Genomic DNA, 15730 nt, shown 5'->3' with positions numbered 1-15730 from the left:
TCCCGCAGACACGTTTGCCAGCAAAGTGGCTGCCGTCCAGGACCAGCACGCAGACGCCTCGGTGGGCAACGTGACAGGCAGCAACGCCGTCAACGTCTTCCTTGGGATCGGCGTGGCCTGGTCGGTAGCCGCCATCTACTGGAAGAGCAAGGGCAAAGAGTTCCGAGTAAAGCCGGGCTCACTGGCCTTCTCCGTCACGCTCTTCACTATCTTTGCGTTCATCTGCATGGGTGTGCTACTATTCCGGCGCCGGCCCTCCATTGGAGGTGAGCTGGGAGGGTCTCGAATGTCTCGTATCCTCACCAGCCTGCTCTTCCTGGGCTTGTGGTTCCTTTACATCCTCTTTTCCTCCCTGGAGGCTTACTGCCACATACCGGGCTTCTAAACAGGAGACACATGCAGGACACATTTTGACACACTGCAGGTCCAAAGCAGGGGTTCTCAAACTTCTTGGGTCCATTATACCAAGGAGCCCTTTATAATCCTAATGATAGTTACACATAATTACCAAGAGTACGCCTGAATCCCCCCAAAAATCAGGAATTGTAATGATATCAAAACAAAGTTATATTTTGTTGGGATGAACAGCTGTAATGCTACATAAAGTTTTCTCCAACACCGAGTTTTAATATTATGGTGATACATCATAATCATATCAAGGCTTTTAATTGACCCAAAGCAAAGTTTTTATGTTGTGCAGATATATCCACTTTTTAAAAAATAATGTGACATAATAATTTCTTGCAAACTATTTTGCCCCCTCTTTAGCAATAGCTTTGGGATTCAGGGACCCCAGTTTGAGAACCTCTGGTCTAGAGGGCTATTACATGCACACACACAAACACAAATACACGTGACATGTATGCATGTATAAAGTGACAGAAAGTATCAGAGGGTAAAAACAAGTGTTTGAATGGTGAGAAGAGCTAGCGTGAATGTAGCATGGATGCTAAGGAAGCTCTTATGGACAAAGAAGATCCATCGGCAGAGGCGAAAAAGAGTGGAATGTTTACAATGACTTTGCTTGTTAAGAGTTTACACGGCTAATGGACGGAACAGAAGGAAGGCGCTTGTAAATAGAACCACACTCATCCAGAGCGAGATGAAAACACACCCCGCCAAGTGGACTCCACGGGAGGAATCAAAGTACTTTGCTGTTATCCTGCACGGTTGCCACAGTAACCGAATCTATCCAGAAACATGGATGAAGGGGATTTTTTTTTTTTTAGCATGTGTAGCCACATGTGGCAACATCACCTCATATGAGGAATTTCGAACTGTACTGTAAAAAGCCATACTTGCATTTGTGTGTTTACAGCCGCCTCACCTGAGAATTCTAGATTCTAAGTGTTTTGTGAAAAACTTGGAGCAACACTGATCTAGATTCAATTAGAGCAGCATAAACCCCAATGCGATCTTTTCTCGAGCAGGTAATGCATGGGTGGTTCATTTAACATATAAAGCCAGGGGAATTTTATGTGCTGAAGACTCATTAATGGGATTTCTGTCCACACAAAGCTTGGTGACGCCACCCATACAATGCCTTAAAAACAATGACAGTCTATGAGACCAGTTTTGATTGATTTCTCAGATCGATCTGCACTCGGGATTTGGGATGAATAAATTTGCTGAGCTAAGGTAGCATGTATGTAAGTGGTCTTAAGGGACTGAGAAAAAGTCCCCTCGGCAGCAGGTGCTGCATTGCTATTTTCGTGTTTAAATCTAATCTCATATTAAGTGGTAGTATTAGTTTTACTATGAGTTGCTGGATTCAGGTAACACAGCCCGCTGAGGCAGATATTTGTGGCGCAGTATTGCACAGGAGGGTGACAACATCAATTTAGCATAACCCAAACACCCTAATCTCAACTGTACACTTTTCCAAACCCTAATACTAATCCCCCTGACTAAATTCTACCCTAGGCCCTAATAATAGTCTAACCCTAAACCAAACACAAACACCGAAGTCCCAGGTCTTGTCCTGCACGGGTTTCCTCCTCTACCGTAGATACTGTAAAAATATAGACCACTAAGGGGTGCAATTTACATAATGTACATACATAGCCATTCATAGTGTCCAGGTGTGCTGCTTTCCACACTGCAAACAAGCTTCCGCGTGCAAAGACTTCAAGATATGAGACACAAATGCAGCACAATCCTCTGGAGAATTTGTTTACTGTAAAAATCTCAGCACCGGCAACGATAACAAGTGCAAACTGTGAGATGAAAAACACTCATTTTGCCTGAATGAAGCAAACTTTGTAACCTTTCTAGAGCTAATTTTGTATATTTTTCTTTCAGCTACATTGAGGTTGTTAATTTTGTACTTCTGGACCATGTTCAGAGTGGTCTCAGTGTGCACAAACACACCACAGTAGTTTACATGACCACGTTACTGACAATAGAGATTTTGATACAAGTCTCAAGTGTAGAATATCAAGTGAGTGTATCAAAATAGAGCGAGCTAACCACGTGTGCTGACTGCCGCTTTGCATTGAAGATAGATATTTATTTATTTTTATTTATTTATTTACGAAGATGATGACCTTGTGCCCACAGGTACATGGTTTCCAATATGTGCAATACAGGAAATATGTTTGTGGCTGTGTTCGGAATTACTCACTCATTCCTCTCTCCCACATCACCATAAAGGGATTTTTATATCAAATCAAAAATTGTTTCGATAATTACAATGTAGCAGATCGTCAACTGATGGACTTTCCGTAATACAAAGTGAACACAAATATATACATAATAAATATTACATTGTTTTCGACTTTACATAACAAATATGTGGAATATATTTGTGATAACTCACACTGCACCTACTGAACAGACAATTCACTACATAGGGGCACCACATGGAGGATGGAGAATGATTTCCAACACAGCCTTCTCCTATTAGCTTCTTTCGACGTGAGGTCATCTCCGTCTTGTGCCAGTGTTCTTGTCACTCCTCATCCCGCTCCCTTTTGTGGCGGAGTTTTGAGTGTACGTATGTAGCATGTTTACATGAAGGAACAATGCAGAACGTGCAAAGAATACAACTGACACCGCTGGGGCAGGACCGTCTTGCAATGTCCAGCCAATGTTCTCCATTGCCAGAACCTTTACTGTTTGGCTTTCGGCCTTTGCTGTTCTCTAGTTAGATGTGATACCCTCTTTCCTCTTCCCGATGTGTGTGTGGTGTGTGCGTGTTCTCGCCATGTTCCTCGCCAGTTGCATGACGGAACTTTGTGTTTTACTGTATGTGTTTCTAGCAGCATGTGAAGGACGTCTATGGGCGTATTTTATAGGACCAGTTTCCCTTCGCCCGCTATTCCACTTTGGGTGAATTCAAGTAGCAAGCGACGTGAACATCAGTCTACTAAGTAGTTGCCTTGGAGGGACTGTTAAAATAAAGCCTGCTCTGTTGTTTTTAAGGCGACTTTTCTAAGCCATGTCGCAGGTCTTTGTTGATGTACAATAACTGTCGTGTTTGTGTTCCCTATCCGATGTCTTGTTCTGTGTCTGTGTGAACATTTCTGCCTGAAAGTTTCCAGATAAAAAAAAAAAGATGTGATTGACATTAGCATTTATTCACAGCTGTGATAAATCATTAACTCAGAATAATATATTTAAGTTTTATATCAAATGCAAATGTCTAAAAAATATTTAAATTTAAAAAAGATGCTTGTTTTTCAGAACATGGCATGAGGTGTAATGTGTTACTGAAAGAAAACAAAAGTTCTTTATTCAACGGAAGTTGTTCTTATTTGAATATATTTTGTTTATTTTCAAGGCAGCACGTGTCTGAGTGTATTATTTTGCACAACATAAACTCATCCATTCATGCTTTTTCTATAGAGCTATTGTCCTCATTTATTTTGAAAACCGGAAAATACAAATACTACAGCCTGGGGGCGACATGAGAAATGAGTTTAGATTTAATCAATATATTACAAAGAGTTTTTACCCCCAAAAAATCTGTTTTATTTGCCTTCATATGATAGTATAGTTAGAATATTCATATAAAATATTTATTTATATTTTCTTTTTCTTTTTTTTACTATTTATTCTGCGTGTGGAATCAGGAAGTACGTCATTTTATCAGTACGCAACTGCGGAAGTGACGTGCCTAATCCCGGATGTTGCCTCCCAGTTAACCCGTATGTTGTAGCAATCACCTCTCTCACCCTCTGCCGGAGTCATGCTTGAAGGCTGTTAACGGAATTCAGCGTCTCTTTTTCTTGCGAATCATTCGTCGCGCGCAAGCAACCGACCCCGGAGGTTGGAAGAAAAAAAGGAGCCTTCCCCAGGCTGGGTGAAACTAATACGATTCGAAGGTGAATCGGAGATCGTCGACGTAACTGCGGAAGAAGGTAATAAACGCGCGTGGTCGCCATTGTTGTGGGGTAGGCTGAGCCTGAGGCCTACCAACCGCGCGCGATTCCACCCCAAAAATATTTGTTCAAATACCTAATTTTCCGCATTATTAAGACATACTTATAGAAATTGTGGACTGCAGTGGATTCATTGTTCACTATTTCGCTATTAACTAAATTAACACCGTGATGAATGACGACGGTTCGTCCGCCATTAACGCACGCGAGTTGTATCGTCGCAAGCGCGGGCTAACGGACAGTTAGACTGAATTAACATAAAATTAGCTAAACATAGTCTGTTTAAGCATTTTTTTTTTAAAAAAGACCTTATATCCAAAGTATTTTATTTATAGTCAGATCTAGTCACCAGCCAAAATTGCGCTACTTAAATGGTAGCATGCTCATGGCGTCAAAACGTGTTCAATTACGTTTTTGTTTACAGTTTGCAAATCCTTTCTAATAAAGTAGTAACATTTTAACGTTTTAATTCATTGCGGGACTAAACATGACTTAATATATACATTTTTAAACTAAATAGCTCCGTCTTTAATCTGTTCCAGCAGTCCCTAAAATCACATATCTGTTGCATGCTGTATGTAGTGATATGTGACTTTGTGTTAATAGCTGCTATTGTATCACTTCCTTCCCTACCTGCAGCCAAATGTCGTCCTACTATTCGTCGTCCCGTAGTTCGTCACGGGCCACTGACTGCAAAGTCTATGTGGGTGACCTGGGCAATGGTGCTGCCAAGGGGGAGTTGGAGCGGGCCTTCAGCTACTACGGTCCACTGAGGACCGTCTGGGTGGCCAGGAACCCACCGGGGTTTGCTTTTGTTGAGTTTGAGGACCCAAGAGATGCTGAGGATGCTGTGAAAGGCATGGATGGAAAGTGAGTATATTTTTTCAAGTTTCAAGATAAGTTCCGTGTGTAAGGGCATAAAATTAATTGCAGGGCTGATCACAATGTACGATAGGAATATTGAGTTGAATTGTGTCTTAATGGGCCTGTTGTTGTCCACAGGCTCCTGTGCGGCTCACGTGTACGCGTTGAGATGTCAACGGGCATGTCCAGAAAGGGCCGTGGACGCCCCAGCCGGCGCCAATTCGACCCGAACGACCGCTGCTACCAGTGTGGGGACCGCGGCCATTACGCCTATGACTGCTACCGCTTCAGCAAGCGAGGAGGAGGCCGTCGTAGCAGGTAATGGCTTCCGCACCGTGTTACACGTTGAAGCTCCTGTAGAAATCTCTCTAAACATTGTTAACCCAAACATTGTCTCCCACAGCAGGTCTCGTTCCCGCTCTCGGTCACGATCCAGGTCCCGTTCTCGTGGACGTCGCTACCGATCTCGTTCTCACTCTCGCAGCCATAGCCGCAGCAGGTAAGATGAGTTTATGTGACCTTACAATCCTCATACTAATCCTAACTACTTGATTATTTTTACCTGAATGAGTCTTTTTGGCTTGCTTAAGAGGCAGAGTTGGGTATTTACAGTGCACTGAGAGATAAAGATACTTTTACTTTTTACCATTTTACTTTGAAGTGAGCCTCATGTGAGTCCCCCGTCTTTATTTCCAGGAGCCGTCGCCGCTCTCCATCCTACTCGAGGCGCAGAAGCAGGTAAGAAAGACTGTGGGCTGCCCTGACCACATCAAAATTTGTATGTGCTCCCACCACAGCTGTAATTATTCAACTTCTTGTCTTTGCTACATCAGGTCTGGCTCCCCGGCCCGCTCCAAGTCCAGGACTCCGATAAGGAGGTATGTTCTCAAATTTGGGACATATATCTTGATTGGACTGCCAAAGTCACACAGTCTGCTTGTCCTCTTGTGAGGTGGTTGCATGATCTGCATTGTATAGGCAAATTCATGTATATATATAAAATTTTCTGCAAGCTTTGAATGACCGGGTCCGTCTAATTTAAAAATAAATTGTGGCCCTGAGTACAAATGTTTGTGTGCCACTTGAGCTCATTTTTGTCTTTGAATTTTGGCACTGGATTTAGTGAAGTATAAAATGTGTGTCTTTTTCTTTCCAGTCGCTCCAGGTCTCGTTCTCGGTCCAGATCCGCACCAAGAGGGCGCTCTGCTTCCCGTTCTCGCTCTCGATCACCCTCGGCCAATCACAAGAGGAACAGGTAAGCGACCAATTTCTTGTTCTCGCACATAGGCCCATCTAGTAACATTTAGTCCCGCCCAGTCCGGCAAGTAACACTTGGCAGGAAGGAGCACAAGGTGGTTCTAGACGATTCCGTCATATCGCAGCTGGAGTCACAGCAGTTGAGTTCTAGGAGGTCATTCGCGCTGCTAGTCACAGGTTCAGGCAAGTGCGTTGACCAGACCAGATCTTCCTTCCGAATCGCCATCGTCGTCCACGCCGATACAAGCGACCTGTGGACCCTGAACCGTCAGCCCGAACTCATCTGAATCGTCCACCTCTGCTGTCAGTCATGTTGGCGTGGCAGGGGAATAGAGGACCGCAACCGGGGACTTGTGCGAGGTGTAGGGCCGAAAACGTAAAGATGATCTAAGAGCGTGTCAACTGTTGTTCTCGTGCTTCGCTAAATGAATTTTGGTTAATTTAAATGTTATACATGCTTTCAATTGGGGGGAATCCCGGCCCTAGTGTGGCTGAGTAAATTTAAATGCAGAGCTGCAGCTAGATTTGAGCATCTTTGCCGCACAGTTTTGTTTATTTTTCATATTTTCTTTGAAGTGTGTGCTGGGAGCTGCGCACTGCGCTGACACTACAGCTGATCCCAGGCCCAGGGTCTGCCAGCTGGCGGTGTGTACATCCTGCGGGAGGGTGACTAAGCGCTGACCTGAGATCAGCCTTCGCCTGGCGTTAGACAGCGAGAACCTCCCCCCGCGCAGTGAATGGGTGACCGTCTGGCCGACCGACGCACACGCTCAGACGAGATCAGCCCGTGCACTCTTACGACTGTTCTCCTAGAGTCACCCAAGGCCGCCAGCCAGCCGGCAGATCTACCAGAGCGCCGACACGAACAATTCAGAGTTCGACCATTTAAAATCCATTACCTACCTACCTACCAGACCCCCTACTACTACTACCTACCTACCAGAGCTCTGCGGCCTCTGTCTTAGCTTCTGAAAATGAGAGCGAGCTGACCAGAGATCAGTCTACAAGAGCGTAGTCATCCGTCCTTCAGTGCTTTCATCCTTCGCTTCTCTGTACTTGTTGTTTCTGCCAGTGTCTCCAAAGGTAACGACAACCCCCTACTCCCCCACCCCATCCTCTCTATCTACCCCCCCATTCCTCACATGACAAGCTCTATTTTATGGTCAAAGCAAATCCACAGACTTGATGTACAGTGGGGACATGGGTGGTGACCATGTATAAAGTTAAGAATGAGCATGCTCGCGTGAGTGCTGTGAGTGTGTGTGTTGTCTCGGAGGAGCGCATGTGTTACATGGGCAGAAACGTTCATCTCAAGCCAGAAGTGCTGAAGGCCAACCAGACAGGTTGTCCTTTTCCTACCCTTTCGCATCAAGGACTCTAGTTAGCCGCTGAAGGGTATTGCTGCAATTTTGTCCCAAGATGTCACCCACTTTTTTAGTAGTGAGGTGATAGATCGGTTTTACTTAGCACCGAGGATGCCATTATTCATTTCTCATTTTAGACCTGGGCCATGACATGTAACCCGGCAAGTTACTCCTGACAAGTTGTTCAAATGACAGTGGAGTGAGTGTGTTGTCGTGTGAGGGCGGCGGTTGTCTTCGACCTTTGAGTCTCCCCTGCAGCGAACTGACTCCTCCGTTTTTCTGTTTCAGTCGTTCCCGTTCAGCAAGTCAAAACCGAAGTCCAACACCGGCCGGCAACTGAGTGAAGAACAAAGCTACTCCGTCCGTTTTACAACAGCCCGCCACGTTTTCCATGTCAGGTTGTTTTCATTTCTATAGACAATGTGCAGGTTCAGAGGTCAATATCCTCTTGTCTTTAATGTCTTTATTTTGTTTCAAGCTAAACATAGGAGCGGACTTTTAACCAATTTCAAGACTTTGAGAGTCTAGTGTCTAACATTGAACCAACCATTCACGAGGCAGATAATCACGACCTGCTGTTTTTCATGAATAATATTTTCTGTGCTGCACTGCCCCCTCAACTTAAAACGTTTATGCGCAAAATAGAGTTCATGCTTTTGGCTTTTTTTTTTCCTGTGTATTATAATTTTGAATTTGATTTTGGGAGAGGAAGGGCTGCTTGAACAGTTGTTTCTATTAACACATTGGCAGTTTCGTTTTTAAATAAATCTCTCCAACATAACTCCATGGCTGTTTGTTTTTCAACACAGATTAACTAGATAACTGACCACCATTATGTCTTCATCAGAAAAATTATTATTGTATCATGATGCTGGACTTGAGCTGTCGCGATTTGTTGCAAATTGGATAAACATGCACTTTTCACCACACTAATAAAACTACAGAGGAGACGTCACGCTTTGGAGTATTGACGTTCTATTGGATACGGCTTGAATGACGTAATCGATTGAACGCAGTATCCGCCTATCAGACATGCCAATGTAGAAGGGACAAAGGCCGGAAACAGAAACCCCGGAGTTGATCATCCACTTCGTAGCTTTGACAATTAGCCACCAACCTTTTTAAACCACGAAAACATGTCAGCAGCGGCGGGTCGATATTATAGTGAGGATGGAAGAGCGACCAAAAGACAGAAAACTGACGGAATGTCAACGGTGAGCACTTGGATCTTCGTGAGATTCGGATTGCTCACACCACGTGAGCAATGCGAGTTGCTAGCTGCAAAAATACGAACGCAGTTTTGCTTTACTGTCTTAAATTATTTGTATTTTTGCTTCCGGCTATGATTAACGTATACTCAAAAATTCCATATGGCAAAGAAAACTGCTAATGTGCACCTCATATAGCTCAGTCGGTCGTTATATGTATGTCGAAATGGCGGCATTTCGGGCGTTTTGACCCGCTAGGCCTTCCAGAAACTGCTTTGTTCTCCGCCGGTAGCTACGTAAGCTTTAGCTATCCGTTATGCTAACATGTAACTACTTATCCTATATTTACATGATTTGCTACATTTGTTTCTGTGCAAGTGCCACTCTACTCTTTACATTTAATACAGCTCTTACCTCATTTCATCGTACAGTATGTATTTCGTTTATATAGTTTGCCCCACTACTGCTTAGTAATATAACCCAGCTACAATTTAATCAAACATCACCATGGCTAGATTAGACGCCCCCCTGTTTTAACATTAAGTTGTTCAAAACATATCGTATGAAAAGCAAAAACAGAACATTCCAAACGCCCGTATATACCACATGGACTATCACGTGATCCCTCCCGGTTCAATATGGCGTGTGAAACATGGCCGATCAGGGGCTCAGTGTTTGTAAAATCACATTCACGTTTATGTCTCTTTGAAACCCTACTTAGACTCACAAATTCACACCATCCGTCTTTAAATCCTCCAGCACCTTTGGCGAAAACATGAGATTTTGCATTTCATAACTTGCGAAGGGAAGCAAAGATAACTTTCCATTTCTGCAATAGAGCTACGAAGATCCCCACAAGACTCTTCCGTCTGTAGTGGTGCATGTACGAGGTCTGGTTGATGGTGTTACAGAATCAGACCTAACGGAGGCTCTGCAAGAGTTTGGAGCCATCAGGTGAAGAAACTTCCTTCTGAAGTTTTGTGTACTAATCGGACCCTGATACTGAAACAATTACAAAATATCTTTTTACTCCTCTCCTTTTACAAGCTATGTAGTGCTGATGCCCAAGAAGCGTCAGGCACTGGTGGAGTACGAGGACATGAACGGCTCATCCACGGCTGTGACCTATGCCGCTGACAACCAGGTGTACATCGCCAACCACCAGGCCTTCATCAACTACTCTACCAGCCAGAAGATCTCTAGGCCTGGTGACTCTGACGACTCGAGGAGTGTCAACAACATACTGTTGCTCACCATCATGAACCCCATCTACCCCATCACAACGGTGAGTGAGTCAAAATAAAAGATTTGGCATAACCTCTGCTCGCCCTATAGCACATATCTTTTTCTCTACAGGAGGTACTCTACACCATTTGTAACAACTGTGGCCCCGTCCACAGAATTGTCATCTTTAGGAAGAACGGCGTGCAAGCCATGGTGGAATATCCTTTCAAAGAAAGAGAGGGGGGGTGGGGCAGTCTTGTGATTCCAATGGCGTTACACTTTCATGAGGGCTTGATATCTTAACTTCGATGTCACATTTGACTCTGTGCAAAGCGCCCAGCGAGCCAAAGCATCTCTCAACGGAGCCGACATCTACTCTGGATGCTGCACGCTGAAGATCGAATACGCCAAGGTACACCTGCTGGACTCGTACACTCAAATAATACGTCCTTAAAAAATTGGTTTACGTAACGTGCCATTGCGTTTTGTTCCCTCAGCCCACCCGGTTGAATGTGTTCAAGAATGATCAGGACACTTGGGACTACACTAATCCTAATTTGGGTGGACCAGGTAAAACTTTACACAAACTGTTTTTCAAAAACTTGCTTAGTACAAACACAAATGACTTGTATCACAATGTCAACGCCGCCATGTGTCACACAAGTAGTTCCTGCGTGATGTGGGCTCACAACATCTACATCCTCAACTCAAAACACTGCTGTGATATCACTTGAGTATAAAACCTCAATTAGCTTGCGGCTGTGTGGCGGGAATGTCAGGAATGCTGATTTGTCTCGGAAACTGCGATAATGTGTAATTTGCAACCGGTGTTTTGACATCGTTTGTTCTGTTTGGCCAACCTGAACAATGTCTGCTGCTTAAGTGGTTTAAGTATAACCTCCCAAGTAACAAAACCTCAACATAAACATTAAATTGCATAGTAGGTGTTGTTGAAGTGCTCTTAAAAAATGTAGTCAATACCTGCTTTTATGATTGATTGTTTTTTACAGACCTTTTAACACAATTCTAAGTTGTTTATAAAATTGTCCCAATCCATGAAATTTCGATTTGAACAGTAAATTTGGAAAATCAGATTTCTGTGGTTAGGCATAAAACCAGACGGAGGCAGTTTGCTCCCTTGATTGAACAAAGCATTGCTGTTGATGACAAAAATCCTTTGTGCGTGTGCGCATGAGTAAAAAGAAGCAAAAACAAAATTTGTATGGATGGTCTTGAGAAGTCTTACTATTTCAAATTCATGGCGTTATTTATATATTTAATCCCTACTTTGCATTCTTGTGCACACAGCCGCAGCTTGTCAAATGTGCACTTCGATCTTTAACATTTTTTTCCCCCTCCTTGAATCCTTTTCTGGAAACACAACTGATCCCGACTATTATACACGGGCACAAATGCGCGAAAGTCACAGAAGGGGAGTGGCAGACACATGCTGACATCACTGCCGCCACAGAGGACATAGCCCCCTCTCACACCCCCTCAATCAAGACTGTGTAGGACTTTATTTACCATCACTTGCCGCTCCACCCCGGAGCGCCACAACAGCGCACACGTCTAGAAGGCGCCGAGCTACGCTTGGTCCCAGACACACCGAGGCGCTCCAAAAGCTTCAACACCGCACCCTCCACCACCACCACCTTCAATCATCATCATCATCACCACCACCACCACCACCCCAAAATGGAGCCTGATACCAGTGAGGACAACACAAAAACAAACAAAAAGGCCACACTGATGCGCCAACAGCACCACACACCGCAACTGATCCAAGCACGGAGCTCCGACTGATGAAGACACTGCTGACAACACCAGCACCAGAACAGAACACGCAGGCCCATTTCCGCTGACTCAGCCTTATCCTTCTCTACATTCCTCCTTGTATCGATGCTTTGTCTCCCATCTTTCAGAGTCTAGAAGCTGGCTAAGTCCTCCCGCCCGTGTGAGGCCGCGTTGCCTCGGGGGCTGGCCAATCCCTTAAGCGGACTGTTCCAAAAAGGGAACCAAAAGGCGGACCTGCCTGAAAGTGGGACCGGGCGGTGCTGGTTAAGGCGCCGAGGTGGCCAGTTGTATCTATCTCCCTCCGCAAAAGAGGCTATGGGTGTGCGATGAAATGAGTAATGGAGTGGTGAAGCCACCGCAGCCTTCCTTCCTCTGTGTGTGCGCATGCAGTAAGTAACACCAGAAGCCTCCTCAGCACCCAACATGGCCACACCTCACTTTTTTTTACACTCTCTGGACTGCCAGCAATTCAGTGTTGAGACTCCCCTTTCTCTTGACGCCACGTGTCAAGCTTGTAGCCGAGGTCCTGGAAGGGAAGTCCTCACCCAGGCTGTCGCCACACTTTACTGCCAGTTTTTAAGTGAAGCCCGCTCCCTCTCCCACCCTCTGTGCTAACATTGTGACCATGTAACATGGCCTCCTCTCTGAATGTGTGTGATTATTGTTTACCCGTGCAGATGGTGACGTGGATGGCAATGGGAGCAACGCAGGTGTGTTTCCTTTCTCCGAAGTACTAGTATTTGTCTTGCCCTTGATTGACAGTTTGAACTCACTCCTGGGTACTTCTACCAATCTGTGCGCCCCTTCCACAATAAAGGCTACGTCTACCATCCTTATTTTAAAGTGGACAGTTTAAAAAATATAAATTACTTACACAGCGGGGGTCTTTGTTGTGTCCTGTGACACACGCTTTGGTGCACCCCGGAGTAGAGTGGGCGGAATAAATAGTGGCCCATTTTCCTGAGACAGGGAATTCTTGATCCTCGGGGGCTATGTTTACCAAAGGCATTTCACTCTTTTTTTTGTTTTTTATTCATTATTATTTTTGATAACACTGGTCATATTGAGTCAGTGTCATTGTGCGTTTGTTTTTGTTGGTGTGCAGTAAGTTCTCCCCCTTGGGCTACCCCAAGCCGTAATATTTATTTGTTTCTCCTTAGACGACATGAGTGCCAACCCCAACAAGCGTCAGCGCCAGCCCGCCCTGCTGGGGGACCACCCGCCAGAGTATAGTAAGACAATTAAAATACAATTGTTGATCAGTCGCAATGACTAAGTCTCTAAGCAGCTCACTGCGTTACCAACAGGTGGTGGTTACCATGGATACGACGAGAGCTACGGTTCTTCGCCCTATGAGAACCGCCGCATGGGACCTCCAATGAGAGGCCGCAGCAGTAGAAACTATGGACCCAGCTACGGACCCCCGCCCCCTCCCCCTGGCGAGTATGGTGCCCACGCAGACTCACCGGTGGTCATGGTGTATGGACTGGACCCCGTCAAGATGAACGCCGACCGTGTTTTCAACATATTCTGTTTGTATGGCAATGTAGAGCGGGTCAGTACACATTTAAAATCCATAAGAAATGTGTAGAACAAATGATTTAATGAGCCCCTGAATGTAACTTCACAGGTGAAGTTTATGAAGAGTAAACCAGGCGCTGCAATGGTGGAGATGGGTGACTGCTACGCCGTGGACCGTGCCATCACGCACCTCAACAGCAACTTCTTGTTTGCGCAGAAGCTCAACGTGTGGTGAGTGGACACTCGCTTGTCGGCGTAAAGCGATTGCATCGTTCCCGTCAGGTACAACATCCCGTGTGACCTCCCTACGATTCCTTGGGCGCAGCGTTTCCAAGCAGCAGGCCATCGTGCCGGGCCAGTGCTACGAGCTGGAGGATGGCTCCAGCAGCTTCAAGGACTTCCACGGCTCGAGGAACAACCGCTTCACGTCACCCGAGCAGGCGGCCAAGAACCGCATCCAGCACCCCAGCAACGTGCTGCACTTCTTCAACGCCCAGCCCGATGTTACTCCAGAGATATTCTCCCAGGTGAGGGCCGAAATAACACAACTACCTTGTTGAGGAATTCAGCTAGATTTACCTACTCTCTTTCCATTACAGATCTGTGAGGACATCGGCGTCAAGTGCCCCATCAACGTCAAAATGTTCACAGGCAAGAGTAAGATGTTATCGTGGTTGTTTAGATTAGCACCTAGCGCTAATGCAATGCTACCAATGCAATCTTGACACACAAGCCCCAAACAAGAAAAAGGTATGAATACCAAAATAATGATCTGCATTGAGCACAAAGGTGATATATTTGCAGGGACATGTCATGCTGGATAATTGGCAACAATTGGGTACACGGGTTATTTGTACCTTTTGCCATCCAGCGGAAGACCATTTAATTTTTCTGCCTGTCACTACACCGCTGGCATATAGAAACAAAAATCATTTCTGGTGAATAAATTCGATTAAAAGAATACAGAGCCAGTGATAATGTAATCAGAAACATATCTAACAATCCAAATGGATCTTTTTATTGTATTTCCCCCTCCTATTTCTGTTTTTGCCCACCAGGCGGCGCTCCTTCGAGCGACCGCAGTGCTTCAGGCTTGCTGGAATGGGAATCCATCAATGATGCCATGGAAGCTCTCGCCTTGATGAATCACTACCAGATGAAGAACGCAAGTATGTAGTCAACCTCTTTTTCCACACGTTTGGCCAAGGGTGGCATGGTGACACACTGGTTAGCACGTCCGCCTCACAGATTGGAGGGTGCGGGTTTGATTCCACATCCGGCCCTCCCTGTGTGGAGTTTGCATGTTCTCCCCATACCTGTGTGGGTTTTCACCGGGTCCTCCGGTTTCCTCCCAAGCGGTACAGATAATGGATGGCTGTTTAACCAAGTGCAGGTTCTCTCAAATTATGAGGAAGATGTTTGTCAACCTCTAATACTAGCAGCTGACTCCCAACTTTTCCTTGTTCCAGCCGGCCCGTACCCGTACACCCTCAAGCTGTGCTTTTCCACCGTTCAACACGCCAACTGAAGAGCTTTGGGTCTCAAGTTGTTGTGATGCAGTTGGTGCAAACTTTTTTCAGTAAAAAAAACGTTCCGATCTGCAGTTGTCCTTTTGTTTGTTGCTTATTCGCTCTCTGCTTTTGGTGAGAGATGGATTTTAGGATTTACAGTGTGCTTTTCATGCTGATTTGTGAGAGCTTTTATTTTGACTTTTTTTTTTTATATACATATATATATAATTGCCACGTCTCGAGTTTGGCTTAATGTAATTGTTTTGTTGTAAAAAAATTAAACATGGGGCTGAAACGAGTGTGTTTGTTTCCAAGAGTTTTAAATGAAAGTCCAAGGATGTTTTCAAAACAGGAGCTAATTTATTTACAAATTTGATATACTGTAACACTACAATCAAAGAATTGTTGTCATAAATGCAACCACACTATGATAATGCAAACGCAGTTCTGATATAGTATGGACATTGATATTAAAGTTAAATAATTAACACATTTAGACTGATTTTTAATGAATGGCTTCATCTTGTCTCACTTTAATGTATGTTGTATACTGTGTAAAAAAGAAAAATAATTAAACTTAATGTAAATAGAGTAGATAAGTA

General features: G+C 44.7%; 3 protein-coding genes across 10 annotated transcripts in view; all 3 read left to right on the top strand.

Annotated features, from left to right (window-relative positions):
* slc8a2b (solute carrier family 8 member 2b) overlaps positions 1 to 3784 on the top strand; it is a 29396-nt gene extending 25612 nt beyond the window's left edge. For both annotated transcript variants that reach the window (XM_088381712.1, XM_088381711.1), the window contains one exon: positions 9 to 3784. In XM_088381712.1, coding sequence (XP_088237838.1) covers positions 9 to 385 — 377 coding nt within the window. In that variant the 3' untranslated portion in view covers positions 386 to 3784. The remainder of the gene's footprint in view (positions 1 to 8) is intronic.
* Positions 3785 to 4136: 352 nt separating this feature from the next.
* On the top strand, positions 4137 to 8648 carry srsf7a (serine and arginine rich splicing factor 7a). 5 transcript variants are annotated; one of them, XR_015859594.1, is made up of 9 exons: positions 4139 to 4361; positions 5022 to 5252; positions 5385 to 5564; positions 5650 to 5745; positions 5943 to 5984; positions 6080 to 6124; positions 6403 to 6501; positions 7080 to 7586; positions 8156 to 8648. XR_015859594.1 is itself a non-coding variant. In XM_088381737.1 (8 exons), the coding sequence occupies exons 2-8, from the start codon at positions 5026 to 5028 to the stop codon at positions 7171 to 7173; spliced, it is 780 nt and encodes a 259-aa protein (XP_088237863.1). In that variant the 5' UTR covers positions 4137 to 4361; positions 5022 to 5025; the 3' UTR covers positions 7174 to 8648. The 5 variants fall into 5 exon arrangements, 4 of the variants coding, with proteins under 4 accessions (XP_088237863.1, XP_088237865.1, XP_088237862.1 ...); XM_088381737.1 differs by having other exon boundaries at positions 4137 to 4361; positions 5653 to 5745; positions 7080 to 8648; XM_088381739.1 differs by lacking the exon at positions 7080 to 7586 and having other exon boundaries at positions 4138 to 4361; positions 5653 to 5745.
* Positions 8649 to 8908: 260 nt separating this feature from the next.
* Positions 8909 to 15427, top strand: LOC148395359 (heterogeneous nuclear ribonucleoprotein L-like). Of its 3 annotated transcripts, none has more exons than XM_088381726.1 (14): positions 8909 to 9081; positions 9914 to 10029; positions 10123 to 10360; positions 10432 to 10519; positions 10617 to 10711; positions 10797 to 10869; positions 12774 to 12806; positions 13257 to 13328; positions 13404 to 13651; positions 13727 to 13848; positions 13943 to 14144; positions 14217 to 14268; positions 14676 to 14786; positions 15087 to 15427. In XM_088381726.1, exons 1-14 carry the CDS (start codon positions 9004 to 9006, stop codon positions 15143 to 15145), a joined length of 1587 nt encoding a protein of 528 aa, XP_088237852.1. In that variant the 5' UTR covers positions 8909 to 9003; the 3' UTR covers positions 15146 to 15427. The 3 variants fall into 3 exon arrangements, with proteins under 3 accessions (XP_088237852.1, XP_088237851.1, XP_088237853.1); XM_088381725.1 differs by having other exon boundaries at positions 14217 to 14274; XM_088381727.1 differs by lacking the exon at positions 12774 to 12806 and having other exon boundaries at positions 14217 to 14274.
* Positions 15428 to 15730: the final 303 nt, after the last annotated feature.

The sequence above is a fragment of the Syngnathus floridae genome, chromosome 7 (assembly GCF_059516105.1).
Source record: "Syngnathus floridae isolate MCC-2025c chromosome 7, RoL_Sflo_1.0, whole genome shotgun sequence".
Taxonomy (NCBI): Eukaryota; Metazoa; Chordata; class Actinopteri; order Syngnathiformes; family Syngnathidae; genus Syngnathus; species Syngnathus floridae.
The sequence above is the reverse complement of the archived record's forward strand: the minus strand, read 5'-3'. Positions and strand labels throughout refer to the sequence as shown.